The sequence below is a fragment of the Drosophila ficusphila genome, unplaced genomic scaffold (assembly GCF_018152265.1).
Source record: "Drosophila ficusphila isolate 14025-0441.05 unplaced genomic scaffold, ASM1815226v1 contig_414, whole genome shotgun sequence".
Lineage (NCBI taxonomy): Eukaryota > Metazoa > Arthropoda > Insecta > Diptera > Drosophilidae > Drosophila > Drosophila ficusphila.
The window spans coordinates 8977960-8996687 of NW_025064328.1; the positions used below are offsets into that span (position 1 = coordinate 8977960).

The following is an 18728-nucleotide window of genomic DNA, read 5'->3' on the forward strand; positions in this document are numbered from 1 at the left end:
AAATAGACAACAATAGGTAATAGACATTTTTGAATGCACTGAAAGAAAATTATAAACAAAAAATTTAAAACAATTTATAGAAAAATTTGTACTAGACTTTAGACTTTAGCCAACCAAATTCTTGCTGTGCTTTTAAACATGTTAATTTAGTTGGTTGCAATGGTCAAGGTTCTTCCCTGATTATCAGCATTGGATTCGTTTTTTGAGATGCAAATTCTCCATTACGAACGCAGTTTCCCCTTCCTTTTAATTTACCCTATCAGGCTCTTCTTCCCTGCCACATTTTTCACGTATAGCCACTTTTCTTTGCGTGTCGTACAAATTATTTCCAATTTTGACGTTTCTTTTTCGGTTAGCCGAGGAGTCGTACCCCCTCACACCTGTAATTACTGCCCAGATCTGTATATACACACTCGAGGCGCTTTGGTTTTTGTGTTATCTGCTGCTTAGGCCTACAACTCTGGTTCCAGTATTTTCTATTTATTTTGTTTGTTTTTACCCACATCTAGGTCAACTGCAATTGAACCCGTCAGATGGAAAGAGCTTAGAAAGCTAGTCTCCATGAAGAGCGGAAATATCTTTTAACTGACAGTTTTGTAATACCCCCGCCCACTTTTTTTTTGCATTTTTGCATTGCAAATATCGAGGGGCTATCACTCAATTAACTGAACAAAGCGTTTTGCATAATTAGACGCTTAAAAACGTGATTGGCTGCACCTCATGCGATGAAGCGGTAATTTTCCTACCTCATATTGCCCTTATTGACACCGAAATCAAATTATTAAAGTCAGCAGAATATAAGTACTCGTTATAACCCAAAAAAGATTGAAGATGTCAGCAAACTTTTTCGTGTGCTTGAAAATAAGCGAACAGGAAACAATGTGGCAAAGTGTAGAGTTTGCATAATTGGCTATAATTGAAAAGGGGATTTTGTTTAAAATTAAGTATACTTTTTGTGGTTTAAATTGGCAAAGAACGTTTTCTTCATCTTTGTAATTACAGCACAAAAAATTCATATAAATCATCTTATACTTTTATGACTTAAATTGGTATATTCATTTTTTCCACTGGCATATTAACATTAATCTAACTTTTGAAACCTATTGGCCTACAAACTCAAATTGGGATATTATTTGCTTGAGAAAGCATTGCCTTAAAAAACATGAACGAATGAAACCATGCGAATTTCTAAATAATTTATACAATAATAATTTCAATAATAACAAAAATTATTTCCTCTAAAACGTCTTCTTCAGCAAAGAGGGTAATACTTGGTGGACAGAAACCTATAATAAATTATAATAAAATGATAATTGCAATTTTCTTGAACAGTATTTTTAATTTTTAATATAATATTATAAATTTTTTAATTTCGAGTAGGATACCCTCCTTAATTAATATATTTTTCATTTCAGATTTTAGTCATCATCAAATGCTGACATTTAGTTGTTATTTTAATTTGCTTGACTTCGCAAATGAATCTTTTGGCTCAAGAGGCCAACTCACTCCTAGCCAAAGACGGAACGGCTTTGTCAGAGCCACTCAGCGGATACCACGCACTCGTAATAGATCCAGCAATAGCCACAATTTTGAGAGGCGCTTTCTCAGTTACCAAAAAGTCAGAGCTCGCTGCTTCGCTGGCCACTCAAAGCTCTCTCGGCGTATTTTTTCGTATTTTTATTTTTGCCTGAATGCTGAGTTTGCGGGTTTGGTTTCTCGGCCGGGCTGGCTCTTGATTATTTTCTGTTCCGATTTTCATTACGTGCCCCGAAGTCTTGGCGAGCTGAACTCGGAAACGCTGAAACCGAGACTCAGAAAGCCAGAAACCGACGAGTGTGAGTGCTTTTCAGCATTAGCTGCGATCGCATTATTTCCCAGAGTCCGCAATCAGTCTTCAGTGAGCGTGCGTCGGCATTGGCAGCAAGTTGGCTAAAAGCGGATCCTCCTCAGTGACCACCACCCCCCAACGCCTTTCGCCCCTCGACACTTTTGGTTAGTTTGTTTGCACTTCGCCTTAACATCTGCCCCAAGTCGTGCTCCCAAAAACTTTAAAAACTTCAAGTGCAAAGTGAATCGTCCCGCTGGCTGGTGCAATCGATAAATAATAATAATTATTAGCGCGGCAATTTAATTGCAAATCGATTGCCAAACAATCCGAACGGAAGTGACGAAAGAATTCTGATTTGTTAGAAAAGTGCAACAATGAAATCGAGATTACCTTTGTTTTTTCTAGTTCGGCCTGCGGAAAATACATTGGAAAAGCTGGTGTTGACTTAGCTCTTCGATTTTCACTTAAATGTTTGTTTTCATAGCTTTTCCAGTTTTTCCTCGCTCTCTGTCAGCCGCTCTCTTTGCGTGACGTCGTGTGTGTTGTTTGAGTGTGTTTTTAGGTTGGTTCAGTTTTTCGCGACACCGATTGAGTAAGTTTCCCCCATGTGGTTTTTCCAGCGCTTGCTGGAAAATTCAATGGCAGCAAAACAAACAAACAACGTTGTTATGGTTTTGCGTTAAGGAATTCGGCTAGGCTTAAAAACCCGAATTAATATTTAAAATAATAGTCTCTGGACTGACGCGTGGCTAATTTCTGTCAGACACTTCTCCTATAATTTATTATATTTTTTTCCCGTGGTTAACATCGAACTTTAAGCCGCAAACCGGTTTGCCAAATTTTTGGAAATACAAATAAATAAAACAATTGTTGTGTAGAATGTCTTAATGGGCATAACAACTTGGACGACAAAAATTTCAACTGTCCAAGCTGAAAGCAAAGTAACAAGCCGAAATAAAGTTCGTTTCTTGAATCTTTCAACTGAGAGTGTCGTCCCAAGTTCGTTGCTTGAATCTTTCGACTCAAACTCTTTTCTCAAGTTGGTTTTTTGCATCTGGTTATTACCATTCAACGGTAACTCAACTATTGGAATTTCCCAGAATAAAAGGTTCAATCAGATGGCTTTGTGTCTGTTTATTTTGTGGCACTTTCAATGTTAAGGTCTATACATCCATTTAATGCTAATGCCCAGCACAAGTGCGATTTGTTCGTCGTTTTTTTAGCTCGGTTTTTATGGCGCATTGAATTGAATTCCCCTGTCCCCCTCCTCTGTCGCCCAAAATGTTCATGCCTAGCATAAACAACACAGAATTATTGTTACACATTTGGTTGCCAAGGCGGAAATAAAATAAAGCAAAATGACTATCAAGTCAAATGGAATCGATTTGAATGGAATAATATCATAACAGCACATGAAGAGAAATCAATGGCGCGAACCGAGATGAGAGAGATCTGCTCGTCGTAAAATAGAAAGTGACCAAAATGGATCTTTGGTCATAAACAAAGGCCAAAAATTCGTCACAGTTAGAGGATACCCTCACTTCCAAGCCAAAGTTGCCCAGCTAACTTAGTTCATTTTTCATAGCTCGACCATTAGGGCTCAGTTTTTTTTCGCCTAGGGCTCCGAATTATATATTTGCCATTTCAACGCTGCAAAAGAAATTTCCAAATATTTAATATGCAGAAACAGTTTGTATATACTCCGACGCACACAGATACTCACATATACTCGGGTAACTAAAACCCAGCTGGGTTTCAGCCATTTGTTTAAACAGAAATACGAAACAAAAGCCAACGTAGCAAAATTATGCAAATCTAAGGGCATATACAGCCACCTGTAAATACCAGTATATTCTGTTTATTTATATAATATATAGTATGTTCCATGTGCTTCTCCAGCCAAAATGCAAAATAGAAGGTGCGCAATAGGCACACCTGAGTCTCTTCTGAGCGCTTCAATGCATTCTTCTTTGCGTTTATTTTCAATTGTGATAATTAAAAATGTATAAAAAGGAACACAAGAGCTGCTGAAATTAGTAAAAAAAAAAAAAAAACTGCAAAAATTTAAGTCATGTTTTATGACACTTCAACTTAGGTAATCAAAATTGAGCATTCAATCAATAAGATAATTTTTTTGATCATCACATAACCATTCTCTTAAAAGAACTTCATCTTTATAAGATTTCGGTACCAGCCTTGGAAATGTTTCAACTTTGTCTTGAAGCTAAATGTTTTTCAAGGACTGAAAACCTATAATTAAATTAAGTTCTTCGGTAACAAAAGAAATATATCTAAAATCAAGCAAGGTCTTTGTCCCAATTTATATAACGCAACAAAAATGTCAAGTTCAACGATCTGCTAGCCCTCCCAAAAACCATCAATAACTCAAGCTGTCAATCCCAAGTCCCAAGTCCGAACTAAAAACCAGTTGGCCTATCTAGCGAAGAACTTAACGAAACCAAACAAAGGTATTACAAATAAGAGAAGAAAATATGACAAAAATGTTGCTGGGCCAGGCAAAATGGCGATGAATCTCTGAAACTCCGAGCTCGAGGAAATTAAATGCAAATCATTTGGATGGGGGCCAGGCCAAGAGCAACCGAAAACCAGTTAACTCCGATCGATTCCAATGTTGGCCAAACTGGCGGCATTTCATCTTAGATCGAAAGAACATAATTTGCATAATTCTGGATAACAGATCAGGCCACATGTCTGAGTATTTTCGAAAGCGAAATGCCTTTGATCGAGTCATTGAGCAAAATGTGTTGAGTCAGGAAAAGCCACGCGAAGGTTTTTTGGGGGCTGTTCAATCTGTCAGTTGGTCAATTACAAGCGAATCAATTAGCGCCTGGGTGTTAGCCCCCGAAAAACACAGAAATCTTGCGGCTTTAACAACTATGAACCTAAAGGGAGATCTTCTCGATAATTTCGATTCATCTGCATACGAAGACAACGCAGTACGGCGATCTCCAAAGATCAACAGCGATTTGACCGTGACCGTGCATTTCGATTGAGCTGAGACTTTTTGTTCGTCCAAACTCCGAATATTAGATGGTGTTGGTGGGCCTATAGACCTCCCCCCTTCGATACCCACTCCACTTAAGATCTCTAGCTGGGCGGCCTTGACACAAATTTGGAGTCACACGAAAATGTTCGAAATTAATCTCTCCTCCAACAAATTGTTACGCATTTCGTTAATTATGTTTTCCACCTGTACAACGAGCTTGGGCAACGTGCCGTGTGAGATCTAACTACATCGGTTATACCTTGGTTTGATTTCTTTTTTATTTCTTGACGAGGCTTTTCGGTTTCTTTTTTTTCGGATATACGCGTCATTTGCCATTAATTAGTCGAGCTATTGATGGCTTCGGACGGAGCGAACAAAAGGCGGCTTTGTGAATGGTTTTGCAGTTGGCCGGGAAAGTACAGTTAACAGTGTTGGGCAACGGCCATGGGTTTAATTGAGGAACTGCGCCAAGTCGAAAGTTTTGGGGGGTATTCATTAATGTGAGCTTAGCCACTCTAATCTGTTCGGCGATTAAAGTAAAAGGTTAATTGGGCTCAAGTGTGGGAAAGCTAACTTGAAGTTCTTTTGGTTCGGTTGCCAGAGCTCGACAACGATATTTGTTAAAAAGTTTTTCTAGAGGTACATTACAATATTAAAAAAAATTAATAATGATCACGACGACACAGTAATGCACAACATTTCCAGAAGTATGGGAACCCCAATAATTTTGACCTACCTTTTATCGCAAGTTATAAACACGTTTTATTAAGCTGCTTTATTACACGCGCCAAGTTTAATTTGCCATTACTTCACAGAAATGATTACTTGTTTGCTAATAGAGATAGGTTTACTTACTTATCTGCTCAATTTAGTTCATTTAATTGCAAATGTCGGTGTGAAAAATTCCACATGATCTCGGACATGGAAAATTTACATTCTGTCCGATTTCCAATTTACGTTTTTAAACAATGTTAATGGATTTACATTTCCCCTTCCAACCCACCAAGAAATAACTTTATAAATCAATCCGCCTCAATTAAACGAAAGGTATTATAATATCCCATAACCCGGTGAGAGGATGAGTCAAATGTATTTATATTCAAAAATAAACTGGATGAAAAGGGCAATTCACAACGTTTTTTTTTTGAAGACTTCTGCCACCTGAAAATAACTACTTCGATTTGGCGGTGGAGAAGTTTCGCCAGGCGTTCAGGGCCCCCATATAGACACTGGGTCCGGCGATCTCGGGCGGGATCTCCAGGTGACCAGAGTAACTGCAAACGGGGGTGGAGGGACGCGGGACTGGAGTGCGGGTTTTTACAACCATCCGGAATCGGGGTGGCTCCACCGAGCGACGCTCCTCCTTCCGCTCGGGCTTCTTTTGTTTCTTCTGTTTCTTGGGCACAACCTTCGGTTGAGGCAGAGGTTGGGCATTGGCGAGTGTTTCGGGAAAGTCCGGATGCCAAGGAGTCGCCTGTTTTGTGGCGAACTTGTGGAACTGCCTTTCGATGCCAGAGGGACGGCGTCTGCTGATCACCACAACAGCTTTGCCTTTTGATTGGTAAGCTGGTGGCACTATCTGGTGGTAGCCACGTCGTTGGGAATCTCGCGGGTAGGCGGGTGGGATGGGCACCACCCTCTTGCGCTTGAGGTGATGCTTCACCTCCTCCGTGGTCTCGTTATCCCGGGAACCGGGGCAGGTGTGCCAGGAGTGCCAGTATTGCGCCTCGGCTTCCTCCTCGCGTTTCTTCAGCCACTCGGCAGTGGGACGATTGGGATCGAAGACCGTTGTTTGACTATCGGTCTGACTATCGGTTTCCACTGGTCTTTCCATTTTGCGCTTCAGGTGTTGAAAGTCCTCCGCTTCGCTTTGCAAATACTCTTCGAGTTTTTTTTGTTTTTGGCGGTCTGGGCGATAGGTTATCCCCGAGGTATTGGTTTCCCGCCTCGATTCCGGACGGCTCTGCCACTTGCGGCGGTTCTGTTCGATAATTGCCGCCTGACGCTTCTGATGATCGACGGGATCTTGCGAAATGGTGCGCCTGCGCATGGCTTCCGGTTCCATTGAACTCTGCGCAAAGTGACTATCGAACCTTTCTCGGGCCTCCAGACGTCGCTCCTCCCTCTCCATTATGTATTTTTCCCGGGCGTCCCGGTGCTTGTTCTTGGCTATATACAGCCGATCGTTGCAGTGTGACTCGTAGCCCAACTCGTTCAAGCGCTCGGGAAAATCGGCACTCCACTCGCTATCGCGCCAAGGAGATTCCTGAGGAGCCTCACCAGCCTCCCTTCTTAAGCCCTCGATTTGAGCCTGGGTTTTGTCGTCGAAGGTATATCTTTCGGCATAACGACGCTTTTGACCGGAAGCCACTGGCAATCGCTTCACTCCAGAAACTTCACCCCTGGCTTTCTGGCTCACGAACCGCCAACAACGATTTAGGCCCACTCGAGCCACTTTAAAAGTGGAATTCATTTTGCCGAAATCTTAACTAAATACTTCCTTCAAACAAACTATAATTTTGGGGGAATTCCCGGCTTCTAAGTCTAAAATTTCCGAACCGAATTTTGGAATTTTCAATTTTGATGACTAAAAATCGTCTGAAAGAAAAAGACCGAAATTTAGTGAACTGAATGCTTTGCAAACTGGGAATATTATGAACACGCTGATAGCTTCTTCCCAGAAAGTAAAAGGCAATGCTTCCCCAGTTTAATAAAAAAATGGACGAGGGTATCATGACCTACTGTACGTCAAAGGGAGTATAGAAATGATATGAGCTTTGTTTTTACGACAAACGGTAAGAACTTAGAAAGTACTTTTGAATTTTGGCACTTTTACTAGATAAGATTTTAGTAAGCAAAACATTTACACATATTTTCCAACACTACATTTTTAAATATACATATGTATGTGCAATTTTTATATATACATACATATTTTCTGTCTGTATAAAATCTTCTTTATCGCTTTTTGGTGTAGTTACGATTTATCTTATCACCTTAGCTGTTAGCCTTTAAAGTAAAAGTCCATTTACTTAAACACCGATTTTGGGAAAGTGTGGAAAGTTTAAATATTCAGCATTTAACTTTGCTAGACATTCACCGATCTAGGTTGTCTGCTTTCCGCATCGTGCACTCCACTTCCATCTAATTTTGATAACAGATTTATGATGCACTTCCGCCGCAAGCCATAGTAAACTTGACACACTGAGGAGTCTTACTGGTTTTTTATTCGGCACTGCCCTCGATGGCCGGCTTTATTGCAGTTTATGTCGCACCGATCCAGTTGAGCTAATGAACTTGAACTAACCGATGTCACGGCTTCCTTGCTTCTCAATTTCCTCTCTCCTCAGCTCGCCCAACTGATTTTAAATCGCAGCAGCAAATTGGCGCCGCCGACGAATCTCGAGCCCTACACCATGGCTGTCATCACGGAACATGGCGGCACCACCTCTCCCCCGGAAAACAACAACAGCATCGGAAATGGAAAGCTGCGGGTTAATGGACACCACTTGAGCACATCGCTCACCATTCCGGAGTTCTTCGCCCACAAGAACATATTTGTGACCGGCGGAACGGGATTCCTGGGCACCGTCCTCATCGAGGCTTTGCTGGACACACATCCAGACATCGGAACCATCTACGTTTTGGTCCGGGGCAAGCGCAAGTTCGATCCCAGCGAGCGGATCCGTCGACTGCTGCAGAAGCCGGTAAGTCTGGTGGCATTCTCCTTAATTATTTTGACCGGCTCAAAAGGGGGCAGCGCCGGCCACGCCCCCTGACACGAATCTGCCCCCGACGCGCCGTCTGCGAGGTGTATCATTAAAGCCAATTACGCGTCTCTTTATGGAGCGTTAATTTGTCAAAGTCGTAACCCAGTCGACCTCTTCCGCTGCACAGAGCGATCGGTGGGGAGTTTATTTTCCTTTCTTTTTCTTGGACATTCAGAAACAAGTAATGCTCTTTTCTTTGGTTTAAATATATTTTATTCTGAATTTTATTTTAATTCAACTGTTCATCACATATATTCGTTTATCATCGATATTATCAATTCTTTATTACTTGTGTGTTACTATTCAGTTGCCTTTGGAATTCACGCACTTTTACTTTTTAATTAATTATTGTAGTCTCAAAGCGATTTATCCGATTTTATTCTCATATTTACCGAATACAATTATACTTTTAACATTGCCAAGATAGATAGTTAAAACATTTGCATACCCTCTTAAAGTGTACTCAAACCTTCGACCCACCTTTGCCGGTCTTTTCTTTACGTGGGCTCTTTCTCTTTGTTTCCTTACGAGACACTTCACATATCGTTAATTATATTTTTAAACGCATTTTTAATGGCGTAACAAAAAGCAGTTAACAGCAAATGTTGTTTGCCTTAGAAATTGCTTACTAACGAGTACCTCCAAAAATGGTAGAAATACAGAAGAAAACACTCAGTGTTAACAATCATAATTTGTTGGGCGTAAGGTGGGCGTGGATCTTTGCCAACTCGACCTCCAAACAGCAGTTAAATTATTTTTCAACATCCGTGTCTGCAGGGAGAAAAATACATTGGTCTGGTCTGGATTTTAAGAGACATAAAAGTGTAACTCGTAAATTGTCTGCTATTGGCAATAGTAAAATCAGTTATTACCTGACACTGGTTTTACTATCTGTTGAAAACTAATAATAACCGACCCACAAAATGTTTCGCCTCTCCAAAATGCTGGTTTTCGATTTCTGCTCGTAAATTTAAAGCGTTTAAAGAGATCGAGAGATCCTGAAATGCTTTCCGCCTTTCTAAAATTAGGATGCTTATTTATATTTTTTTATGCAACCTTTTGTAGATTTTCGAAAAGTATTCGGAGAAGACTTTGGCAAAGGTTGTTCCGGTGGTCGGAGAACTGAGTGAACCGAACTTTGGCTTTGGCCCCGAGCTCCTGCAGGAGCTTATTGACCGGGTCAATGTGATTTACCACAGTGCCGCCACCATCAAGTTCAGCTCCCCGCTGCGAACTGCCATTCGCACCAATCTTACGGGAACGATGCGAACCATCGAGTTGGCCAAGCAAGTGAAGCAACTGGCCGCCTACATCTACTGCTCCACGGCCTTCTGCAACAGCAATAATCGAGGTCTGATCGCCGAGGAGGTGTACAAGTCACAGTTCGATCCGTACGAGATGATGAAGATGGCCGAGGACGATTCGGCCTGGGAGGACTTCACCGATCAAAAGTGCAAGGGATACATTCGGGATCACCCCAACACGTATACGTTCACCAAGAACCTCTCGGAGAATCTGCTGATGGCCGAGATGTCCGGACTGCCAGCAGCCATAGTCAGGCCATCGATTGGTAAGTTAACTACTAAAACAATTATAGATTTAGTAACCAATATTGATTATCTACTCGCAGTTTATGGCACCCTGGAAAACCCCATGAAGGGTTGGGTGGGTAATGCAAACTCTGGTCACCTGGGCTTCTTGGCCGGCTTTGTTAAGGGAATTTTCCGGACAATGTGCGGAAATGCTAATGCTGTGATCGACATTATACCCTGTGACTACGTGATCAACTCCTCACTGGTCATGGGATGGTACGTGGGCACCCGGAAAGTGGAGCAGCCGGAAATCATACACTGCACCTCCGGAGAGGTTAATCCTCTCAATCTCGCCGAGTTCTGTACGATTATCAACGATAGTGTGGAGCGTCATCCGCCCAACAGTTTCGTTTGGAAGCCGGTGACGAAGTTGCGAAATGGTTGGCGGTACAATTTGTTCTTCTACCTGTTCCATTTGCTGCCAGCATTGGTCTTCATTATTCCAGAGAAGCTATTCGGAATTGGGATGCCGCAGCACACGTAAGTTGGTTGGAAAAAAGGATTCTTAGAGTATATACTAATTTGTTTTACTAGAATTGAATAAATTAATGTTTGAAGTATTTTTTTTTTTAAACGGAACTTCAATATTAAAAGTCAGTAAGATTTAACATCATATCAAAAACCTAAGGGATTTTTTTCCAAAAACTAGTTGGGAATTATAAGACACACAAACGTAATCACAGCACTTTAGTTTCCCACAAAAAATTAGTTGGAAATTATAACCCTATAATCGAAAAATATATTTATCCATTTTTCAGAGCCTACGAGTACATGCGCGTTTTCCAAAAGGGAACCAAGGCTTTTGACTACTTCCTGGACAAGGACTTCCGATACTCCTTAAAGAATGCGCTGCGTATATCAGCTTTAATACCAGAGAGCGATCGGAAGCGGTACAATTTCGATGCCAGCCAGTGCGATTGGTCCGAGTTCATCGATCGCTGTCTGATTGGAATCCGGCGTTTCTACTTCAAGGAGTCGGCAGTGACTACGGCATGGCATCGCAATTACTGGAAGGTGTAAGTATAAAAATCGTTAATATGTCATATTAAATAATTTACTTATTATATCATATTTAATTTCTCCTACTTCTAGCTTTAATTTCCTGTACTATGCGGGATACGTCGTCATCTTTGCCGTCCTGTACTTTGCCCTAACTTTAACTTTGGGCCCGAAGATCGGTCTGGCGTTGGCGCTCCTGATCTGGGGATTCCTCGTTTGGTTGTAGCCCGGTTTCTGGATCGATGGCCAACCGTTGGATTGTGCAATATTCCAGCTCCAATTCCGATCCTCTCCAAATGGTTGTTCGTTTCCATCCGTAGTTTGTTCTTAGTAGGGTATCATGTATTTTACTTTTAAGATCTTTCACACAAGCCAAGTACAAGTCAGAAAAGTGTATCATAATACCAACAATCAAAGCAACACGAGACACAAAATCTATTCACACAGCAATGCAAAAGTAGCCCAAAACTTAGTCACACTAGCTAAACACTTAATGTAAAAATAATGAACAATTTTAGATTGTTGTAATAATTATCAACCGGTTTATAGTCAAATAGTCGAAGAATACGAGAACTAAACTTTAAATGATTAAATATGTAACTATTATTCAAATAAATATGATTTTAATATTAAGAAAAATTAATGTGTTTTCTTCTGGATACAATTCAAGCATATGGGCTTACCAAACTGTTTTCATTTTTAATAGACATAACAAATAAATGTTTAAATAACAAATGATTTACTCTACATTATTTTCTACATTGCTTAAGGGGGAACGCTAGTGTCGAAATAGAAATATGTATATTATGTTGTCAAGAGATTAAGATTGTCTTTTGATTATTAAATTGTAAATAACCCCAAATTATATAGCTAAGGGTAGATATACTTTTAAATTGTTTATTGTTTGTTTTTGTTGAATAATGTGATCTTGATTGTTTGTTTTGTTCTTGTAAGCGGACAAGTTTCAAAAGACTTATTGAAATCATAGGTCATGTTCGTTGAGTCTATGATTCTTTGACTTAAGATTCTTATGTTACAAGCAAAATAATCAAGCTCCAGCTTTAATATTTATACTCTTACATCTTAAAAATGGGATTGCATTTACTACTTTATTCTCTACATGGCTCAACTTATTTTTGAGCAGACAGTTCCATATTTTTCCGGCAGGTGCGCTAAACTTATCTTGAAAAGTATCTATAGATATAACAACAGAGAACGCTAAAGTCGAGTGCCCGACTGTCAGATACCCGTTACTCAGATTAACATTATTAATAGACGAGGCAACTTTTTTATAGTTACTTGATCCGCATTCGTATTTATCACTATAATTTGCACATTGAATCCTATTATTTAAGCCCTTTAGTATTCAAGGTTTCATTGTTCAAATTCCCCTTACCTGTAAGATACTTTTCAGCACATACAGTATACCCTTTTACTCTACGCTTAATGGGTATGAAATTAAAATGTATCTGCAGAGAGAGTTGCTCTTTTTGTATCTCTTTCTTCAGAGAGTTCAGTGAGCAATACACACCGACTGCAGGCAATATCGTATCTCCGAGATAGCAAACCATGAAAGTCGGTGGGTTAACTGGGCAATAAATTATGTGAGAGACCCCCTTTTTGGAGCGCCGCTGGATAACTGGTTTGCCCGACGAATCGTAATAGCTATAATGACGATCCGCGGAGCGTACTTAATGATCATCCGCAATCGTTCGGCTTTGTGGCCGAGCACATTTCTGTGGCCATTGACGGAATAAAGATTCAGTTGAAGTTTTACTGTTGCCGGCTAACGTTCGAAATCGGAAGATCGGAGAATCGGAGCTATAACTCGCCCATTCACACACACTCGCACACATCGCAGCACACAAACGTGCCGTTGCACTGGTGTTGGTACTTTGTTTACAGTCGCATCGCAACAACAATAAAAACAGTGGAGTAAAAGATAGAAAGACGAAGGAAATAAGACGAGGAGGAAACCGACTAAAAGAGAAATACGTGAAAAAGAGAAATTTCGACGTTCTAAGCCGACGTTTTAGCTTAAATACATTATCGGAACGAGCAGATAGACTGCAACTGGCATTATTATTGGCAATTACCACACCTGCTGAGAAACCATGGCCAGGTAAGTCTCGCCCAATTTGGCTCCAAACAACGGCTTCTGCTGGCTTTTTGTTGGGAATTATTTTTGGTAGCACGTTTGACAACTTTCGGCCTGCTTTTTTCTTTTCCCCGCTTTCGAGCGCCTTTTGTGAGGTTAGAAAGGCAGTGCAAAGTTCGAGTTGCCTCAAAATTCTGGGGTGATGATACGAAGTTTGCAAATAATCTACCACCCATTAAAAACCCAACTGATCTTTGCATACAACCGATTTTTTTCCTGCAAAAATAAAATTTTTGCGGGTCAACAGTATATTTTGAGTCATTGCGTTTACTTATCGCAAAAAGTAAATATACAAAAACTAATCAGTAACTCAGTTAATAGCCTAAAAATATACTTTTTTAATATGAAAATTACTCCAGTTCAAACACATAGAACAATGCCAAAGCCAAGTTAACGATAACTTGTACTTCAAACTGCCATAAAGCTCACTCAACCAATAAAAATGACTTTCATAGGTTTAACCTTTAAATGGATGATCTCCTAACTCATTGCTTGTTTTGAAATATATATTTCAAGCTAAAATATTTTTACATAGATTGAAGTTGAAGCTGTTTAGGCCATACTGTACTATAATTAACACTTGCGTTGGCGACTAATTCCACTTTATTACGATCTGGCAGTCGGTCATTAAGTCGGACACTTTCTTTTTCCAATGAGAACCTATCACCTGAGAGTCGCCTGCATCAAATAACAATGGAAAATTTCGTTGACCTGTTGAATGTGTCTGTGCATAGATACAACGATAGAGAGAGATGCAAATAATGCTAGTTTTCACACTCAAACTTTGACCCGTTTAAGCGCCCTCTTGTTGATAGATAGTATTACGTTCCCTTTTCTGAAATATGACGTCAATGGACGGCAAGCAGGAAATCATGTGGAAAATTACAGGTTAACATATCAAAAGAAACCGAAGGGAAACGGGCTCGTAAAATATTATAGCCATCACATCCTGACAGGTTGCTAAACATTTTCGGGACGAACATTAATAACCATTTCGCAGAGATTTATGGGGCAGCACAAGGTTGAATGCAGTTGGTAGGGTCAGTTACTCAAAGTCGAGTAACTTAATTGCCGAGGTGGGCAGGCAGTTAAGTTTATGTGCAAGCTAATGAAATAAGAGTTCTTAACGCCAGTCATTATAGAATGCGGTAAATTGCTGCAAATGATATTGAATTATGCAAGAAGTGAGGTATATTAAGAGGAATTGTTTAAATCGACACTACTTCATTATTTCCTCAATTGTAGAAGATCTCTTAAATAATTATATATTGTTTTGTTAGTTTAAACTGACTTCTTTTCCGTTGAAGCCGTAGCCTTTGATTTTGTTGGCAATATCAGTTCCAAGGCAAACCAAAACCTAATTTCAAACAAATTTCAAGTAGCACTGCCACCATAAATCGACCCACTTAATTACACTAGATAAGCTCCCAACTGGCCAACAGAAAAATCTAATCTCAGAAGTTGATTTAAAACTGATAAGAAAGTTAATTTTCAACAGCGAAAGAGATGGCCAAAAAGAAGGTGTAAGGCGGAATGCTGGAGACAAAACTTAATAAATTAAGCAAATCCACTAAATGGGTTATTAGCCATTCGTCTTGATTGGGTCACCTATCCCTTCCGTCTTAACTTTTTTTCCCAACCCCAAAGTGAAAGCACAATGTGGCTTACCAACAAGCTGTTGAACTGTGAGCCTGGCCAAAATGATGACTTGCCTTTTCGGGTTGGTAAACATGAGCACCTGCAAAGGCTTCAACTGCACTTTATTTACTTTTGAGGTGTGTGCCATCTCGAGGGCTTAATTGCTCAAAAGAAACTTTGCATTCGGTTTTTGCATATTCAAATGTAGGAAATGTTGCATTCACATTCCCTACCATCCAAATGTAATTTGTTATGCAGAAATTATATCACGCATCGGTGGAGGGAGGCAAACAACACAGAAATCATCTTCAATGATCGTCATTATAAAATCATTTGGCATAACAAAAAGCGGAGACAGCGAACTGCGATGGAGGTCATTAAAAGAGAAATGCGCCAGACTTGGCTAATTGAATGATCGAGTTGCGTGTCCGCTGAGGTCCCAATATGTTTGGTAACTCAATCGGATCAGTTGGGAAACCAGTTGATCGCAAATTGGAAATGGGGTTTCCCGAACCTTAAAAAATTAAGTAAAAATAGGTATGTAGTGTTAAAGATTTGGCAAAACAAATCACTTAAACGATTTTTTAACGACGAAAAGCATATTAAAAGGTTTAAACTATAAACTAAGATAATTTAAAAAATGTTGATCTTGAAAGATCAGGTTAACTTCCAAGATTTTTTTTTAAAGTTTAGCTCAATATTTCTTTTAAACGTAAAAAGCATGAAGTAAAATAAGCAATTGAGATATACAATATTATTATTTCTTTTTATTATACATATTTAATTTCTAATGTTATATCAGATATTATCAGTTATAATCAAATAACATTTTTCGAATATTACAATGTAGAGTACTTTTACACCCTATATTCAAAAGTCAAGGGGCACTGAGCAAACTACAACCGTAGAAAAACCATATCAAACCCTATAATTTCGCTAATCGCACGACGAGTTTTTAGACGAGTGCTTACTCCAAAGCTCCAAGGGAGCACCCACAACATGGATTTGAATTCCAGCATTGACCCGTCAGTCAACACCTGCTAACAATCATTAGTTAGATCAATATTTGGGGGTATACAATGGGCACTTAGAACGCGAAGCCCACGACGAAAAACGGGTTTTAGCCAGACAATCAGTTTAAGATGCTCTCCCCTGAAGGTTTTATGGGTGAACGAGTGTCGTAAGCAACGTTTGCTCCATTGGGAGTCTGGCTATTTGAATGGGCGATGGGAGAAAGTTTGGTTCATCTTTTATGAGGTTGATAAATGTGGTCGTAGTTCGTTATATAAACACAAGTCGCAGCACTCAACTGATTGGAAAACTCTCAACATTTCAGCTCACCCATCACAGACTTCTATGAGGGTCGCAATGTCTTCATCACGGGAGCCACTGGCTTCGTGGGCGTCACCATTGTGGAGAAACTCCTACGGGACGTTCCCAACGTGGGCACACTGTACCTTTTGATGCGGGCCAAAAAGGGCAAGAATGTGCAAGAGCGACTCGAAGAGCTGAAGAAGAACTCGGTGTTCGACAAGTTCAAGGAGCTCCAGTTGGAGTCCCGTCTCTCCAAGATCGTTCCCATCGAAGGTGATGTGGGTCTGGAGAATCTGGGCATCTCGCCCAAGGATCGCCAAACCCTGATCGACAATGTAAATGTGGTCTTCCACTCGGCTGCCACCTTGGACTTTTTCCAATCCCTGAAGGAAACAACCAACATTAACTTGAGGGGCACAAGACGAGTGGTGGAGCTGTGCCAACAGCTGAAGAACTTGGATGCCCTGGTGCATGTTTCCAGTGCCTATGTAAATGCCTATCTGACCAAGGTCGAGGAGAAGCTGTATCCCTCGCCCGAAGATCCCGAGAAGATCATCCAGCTGTCGGAGACGCTCAACGATGAGGCTCTTAAGGAACTAGAACCAAAGTGAGTGGGATATTTAATTGTTAGAACCTTTTTAAACAAATATTAAATAATTATAAATATTTACCTATAGACTGCTTAAGGATCACCCCAATACCTACACCTTCACCAAACACCTGGCAGAACACGAAGTGGCCAATGTGGCTGGAAAATTCCCCTGCGGCATTGTGCGTCCCAGCATGAGTGAGTACTTCACAGGATTATCCTTCTTCCTTAAAAACTAAATTATATTCTTGTTATCCTGTAGTCACCGCTGCTTGGAAGGAACCCCTTCCCGGATGGACCATCTCGAAGAACGGTCCCCAAGGCTTCTTCATGGGCGCCTCGAAGGGAGTGCTGCGCCGTCTTCCCTTGGACCCCAGCATCATCATGGACTACATACCCATCGATGTGGTGGTCAATGGAATCATAACCACCGGCTACTATGTGAACTCGCTGCAGGCCAAAAACGGAGGACGTCCGGCCGAGCTGCAGATCTTCCACCTGACCTCCAGCACATACAAGCCCTTCCGGTTCGAACTGATGGCGGACAAGATCAACAGCTACCTGCACGACTACCCGCTCAATAGTGCCGTCTGGTATCCCAATCTGCGCCTGGTGAAGAGCCTCTGGGTCTTCCGGCTGAGCGCCATCCTCTTCCACTTCATTCCCGCTATTATCCTGGATCTGGTCACGAAAATCGGAGGCGGCAGGCCCATGTGAGTATCAGTTTAGCTGGATTGTGAACTACCAAGCAATCAAAAATAGGCATTACTCATAAAAAGAGTTTTAAATACAAATTTATTTCAGAAAATAATTGTACTTATATTTTTATTACTTATAGTACCACCCCAACGAAAAATTAACTGATATTACCATCGATATTTCATTCACAAAAGAGATCTTAAATATTTTCGACATTTATCGTTTAAGATTTAATTACTTACTTCATTCTGTTATTATATTAAATTTTTTATTCCTAATGACCAAAAATTGAAATTAACTAAACATTACCTATTTCAAGTATCCATAAATATTTCTTTGTACTATAGGTAATTTTGTAATATTTTTTTAAGTATTGTCTCTTTAAAAATGAAAAGGATTTCAGAAATAGTTGCTAATTAGGAAAATAATAAACTTCAGAATACCGTAGGCTTTAATATTAATTAAATTTATTAAATTAAATTTTTTTATTTTTTTGTAGTTTGGTTCGACTGCACAAGAACGTTTGGAACTCACTGAATACCCTGGAAAGGTTCATCTTCACGGAATGGCACTTCGACAGCAAACGCCTACTGGCACTTTCCAAAACATTGAGTCTGGTAGACAAAAAGAAGTTCATCATCGACATTGGAGAGCTGACGTGGGATGAATACTTCGCCAATACGATTTTGGGAGTGCGTCAGTACCTCAGCAAGGAGCCGCCCAAGAACCTGGAAAAGGCACGTCGCAAGGACAAAATGTAAGAACTTTTTATAATATAAATAAAAGCTAATATTAACCCATTTATTTATTTTAGTCTCCTGGGTCTTCATGTCGCTCTGCAGCTCGCCTTCTGGTATGGAATCTTTAAGCTGATTATTTGCGTTACCGGAATTTCGGGAGCTAAAGCAGCACTTATCCTGCCCGTTCTCTATTACCTGTTTGGACTGCTTTAAATGCGGGTCAATATTCCCCTGCAGTTCAATATTTTCTCAATGTTATTTATGCTAAATGCAATTTGTATGAGGTTTGGTTTTGAAATATAAATACAAGAAATCAAAAACTTGCTTTTATTGAGTTAACAAATGCAACGTTATCAGTTGCCGAGAGTTGGATACTGGCACATTTTTAACCTTA

General features: G+C 40.2%; 3 protein-coding genes across 4 annotated transcripts; 2 read left to right on the plus strand and 1 right to left on the minus strand.

Annotated features, from left to right (window-relative positions):
* The first annotated feature begins 1759 nt into the window (after window positions 1-1759).
* LOC108090476 (putative fatty acyl-CoA reductase CG8303) lies at window positions 1760-11835 on the plus strand. Of its 2 annotated transcripts, none has more exons than XM_017189174.1 (6): window positions 1760-1835; window positions 8186-8542; window positions 9671-10175; window positions 10236-10677; window positions 10956-11213; window positions 11290-11835. In XM_017189174.1, exons 2-6 carry the CDS (start codon window positions 8252-8254, stop codon window positions 11420-11422), a joined length of 1629 nt encoding a protein of 542 aa, XP_017044663.1. In that variant the 5' UTR covers window positions 1760-1835; window positions 8186-8251; the 3' UTR covers window positions 11423-11835. The 2 variants fall into 2 exon arrangements, with proteins under 2 accessions (XP_017044663.1, XP_017044661.1); XM_017189172.1 differs by lacking the exon at window positions 1760-1835 and adding an exon at window positions 1867-1992.
* On the minus strand, window positions 5886-7515 carry LOC108090477. The gene has a single exon (XM_017189175.2). It carries the CDS (start codon window positions 7306-7308, stop codon window positions 6007-6009), a length of 1302 nt encoding a protein of 433 aa, XP_017044664.1. The 5' UTR covers window positions 7309-7515; the 3' UTR covers window positions 5886-6006.
* A 1118-nt stretch (window positions 11836-12953) lies between the features above and the next one.
* On the plus strand, window positions 12954-18654 carry LOC108090453 (putative fatty acyl-CoA reductase CG8306). Its single transcript, XM_017189145.2, has 6 exons — window positions 12954-13318; window positions 16329-16913; window positions 16984-17093; window positions 17158-17608; window positions 18094-18351; window positions 18409-18654. The coding sequence occupies exons 1-6, from the start codon at window positions 13311-13313 to the stop codon at window positions 18545-18547; spliced, it is 1551 nt and encodes a 516-aa protein (XP_017044634.1). The 5' UTR covers window positions 12954-13310; the 3' UTR covers window positions 18548-18654.
* Window positions 18655-18728: the final 74 nt, after the last annotated feature.

What these genes read in the sequence shown, in the direction of transcription:
- LOC108090453 (XM_017189145.2), top strand. An exon ending in CTTAAGGAACTAGAACCAAA is followed by an intron (nt 16,914 to 16,983) that starts GTGAGTGGGATA and finishes ATTTACCTATAG; the next exon opens with ACTGCTTAAGGATCACCCCA. An exon ending in GCACGTCGCAAGGACAAAAT is followed by an intron (nt 18,352 to 18,408) that starts GTAAGAACTTTT and finishes TATTTATTTTAG; the next exon opens with TCTCCTGGGTCTTCATGTCG.
- LOC108090476 (XM_017189174.1), top strand. Translation starts at nt 8,252, where the DNA reads ATGGCTGTCATCACGGAACATGGCGGCACCACCTCTCCCCCGGAAAAC. An exon ending in CATAGTCAGGCCATCGATTG is followed by an intron (nt 10,176 to 10,235) that starts GTAAGTTAACTA and finishes ATCTACTCGCAG; the next exon opens with TTTATGGCACCCTGGAAAAC. An exon ending in ATTGGGATGCCGCAGCACAC is followed by an intron (nt 10,678 to 10,955) that starts GTAAGTTGGTTG and finishes TCCATTTTTCAG; the next exon opens with AGCCTACGAGTACATGCGCG.
- LOC108090477 (XM_017189175.2), bottom strand. Translation starts at nt 7,308, where the DNA reads ATGAATTCCACTTTTAAAGTGGCTCGAGTGGGCCTAAATCGTTGTTGG.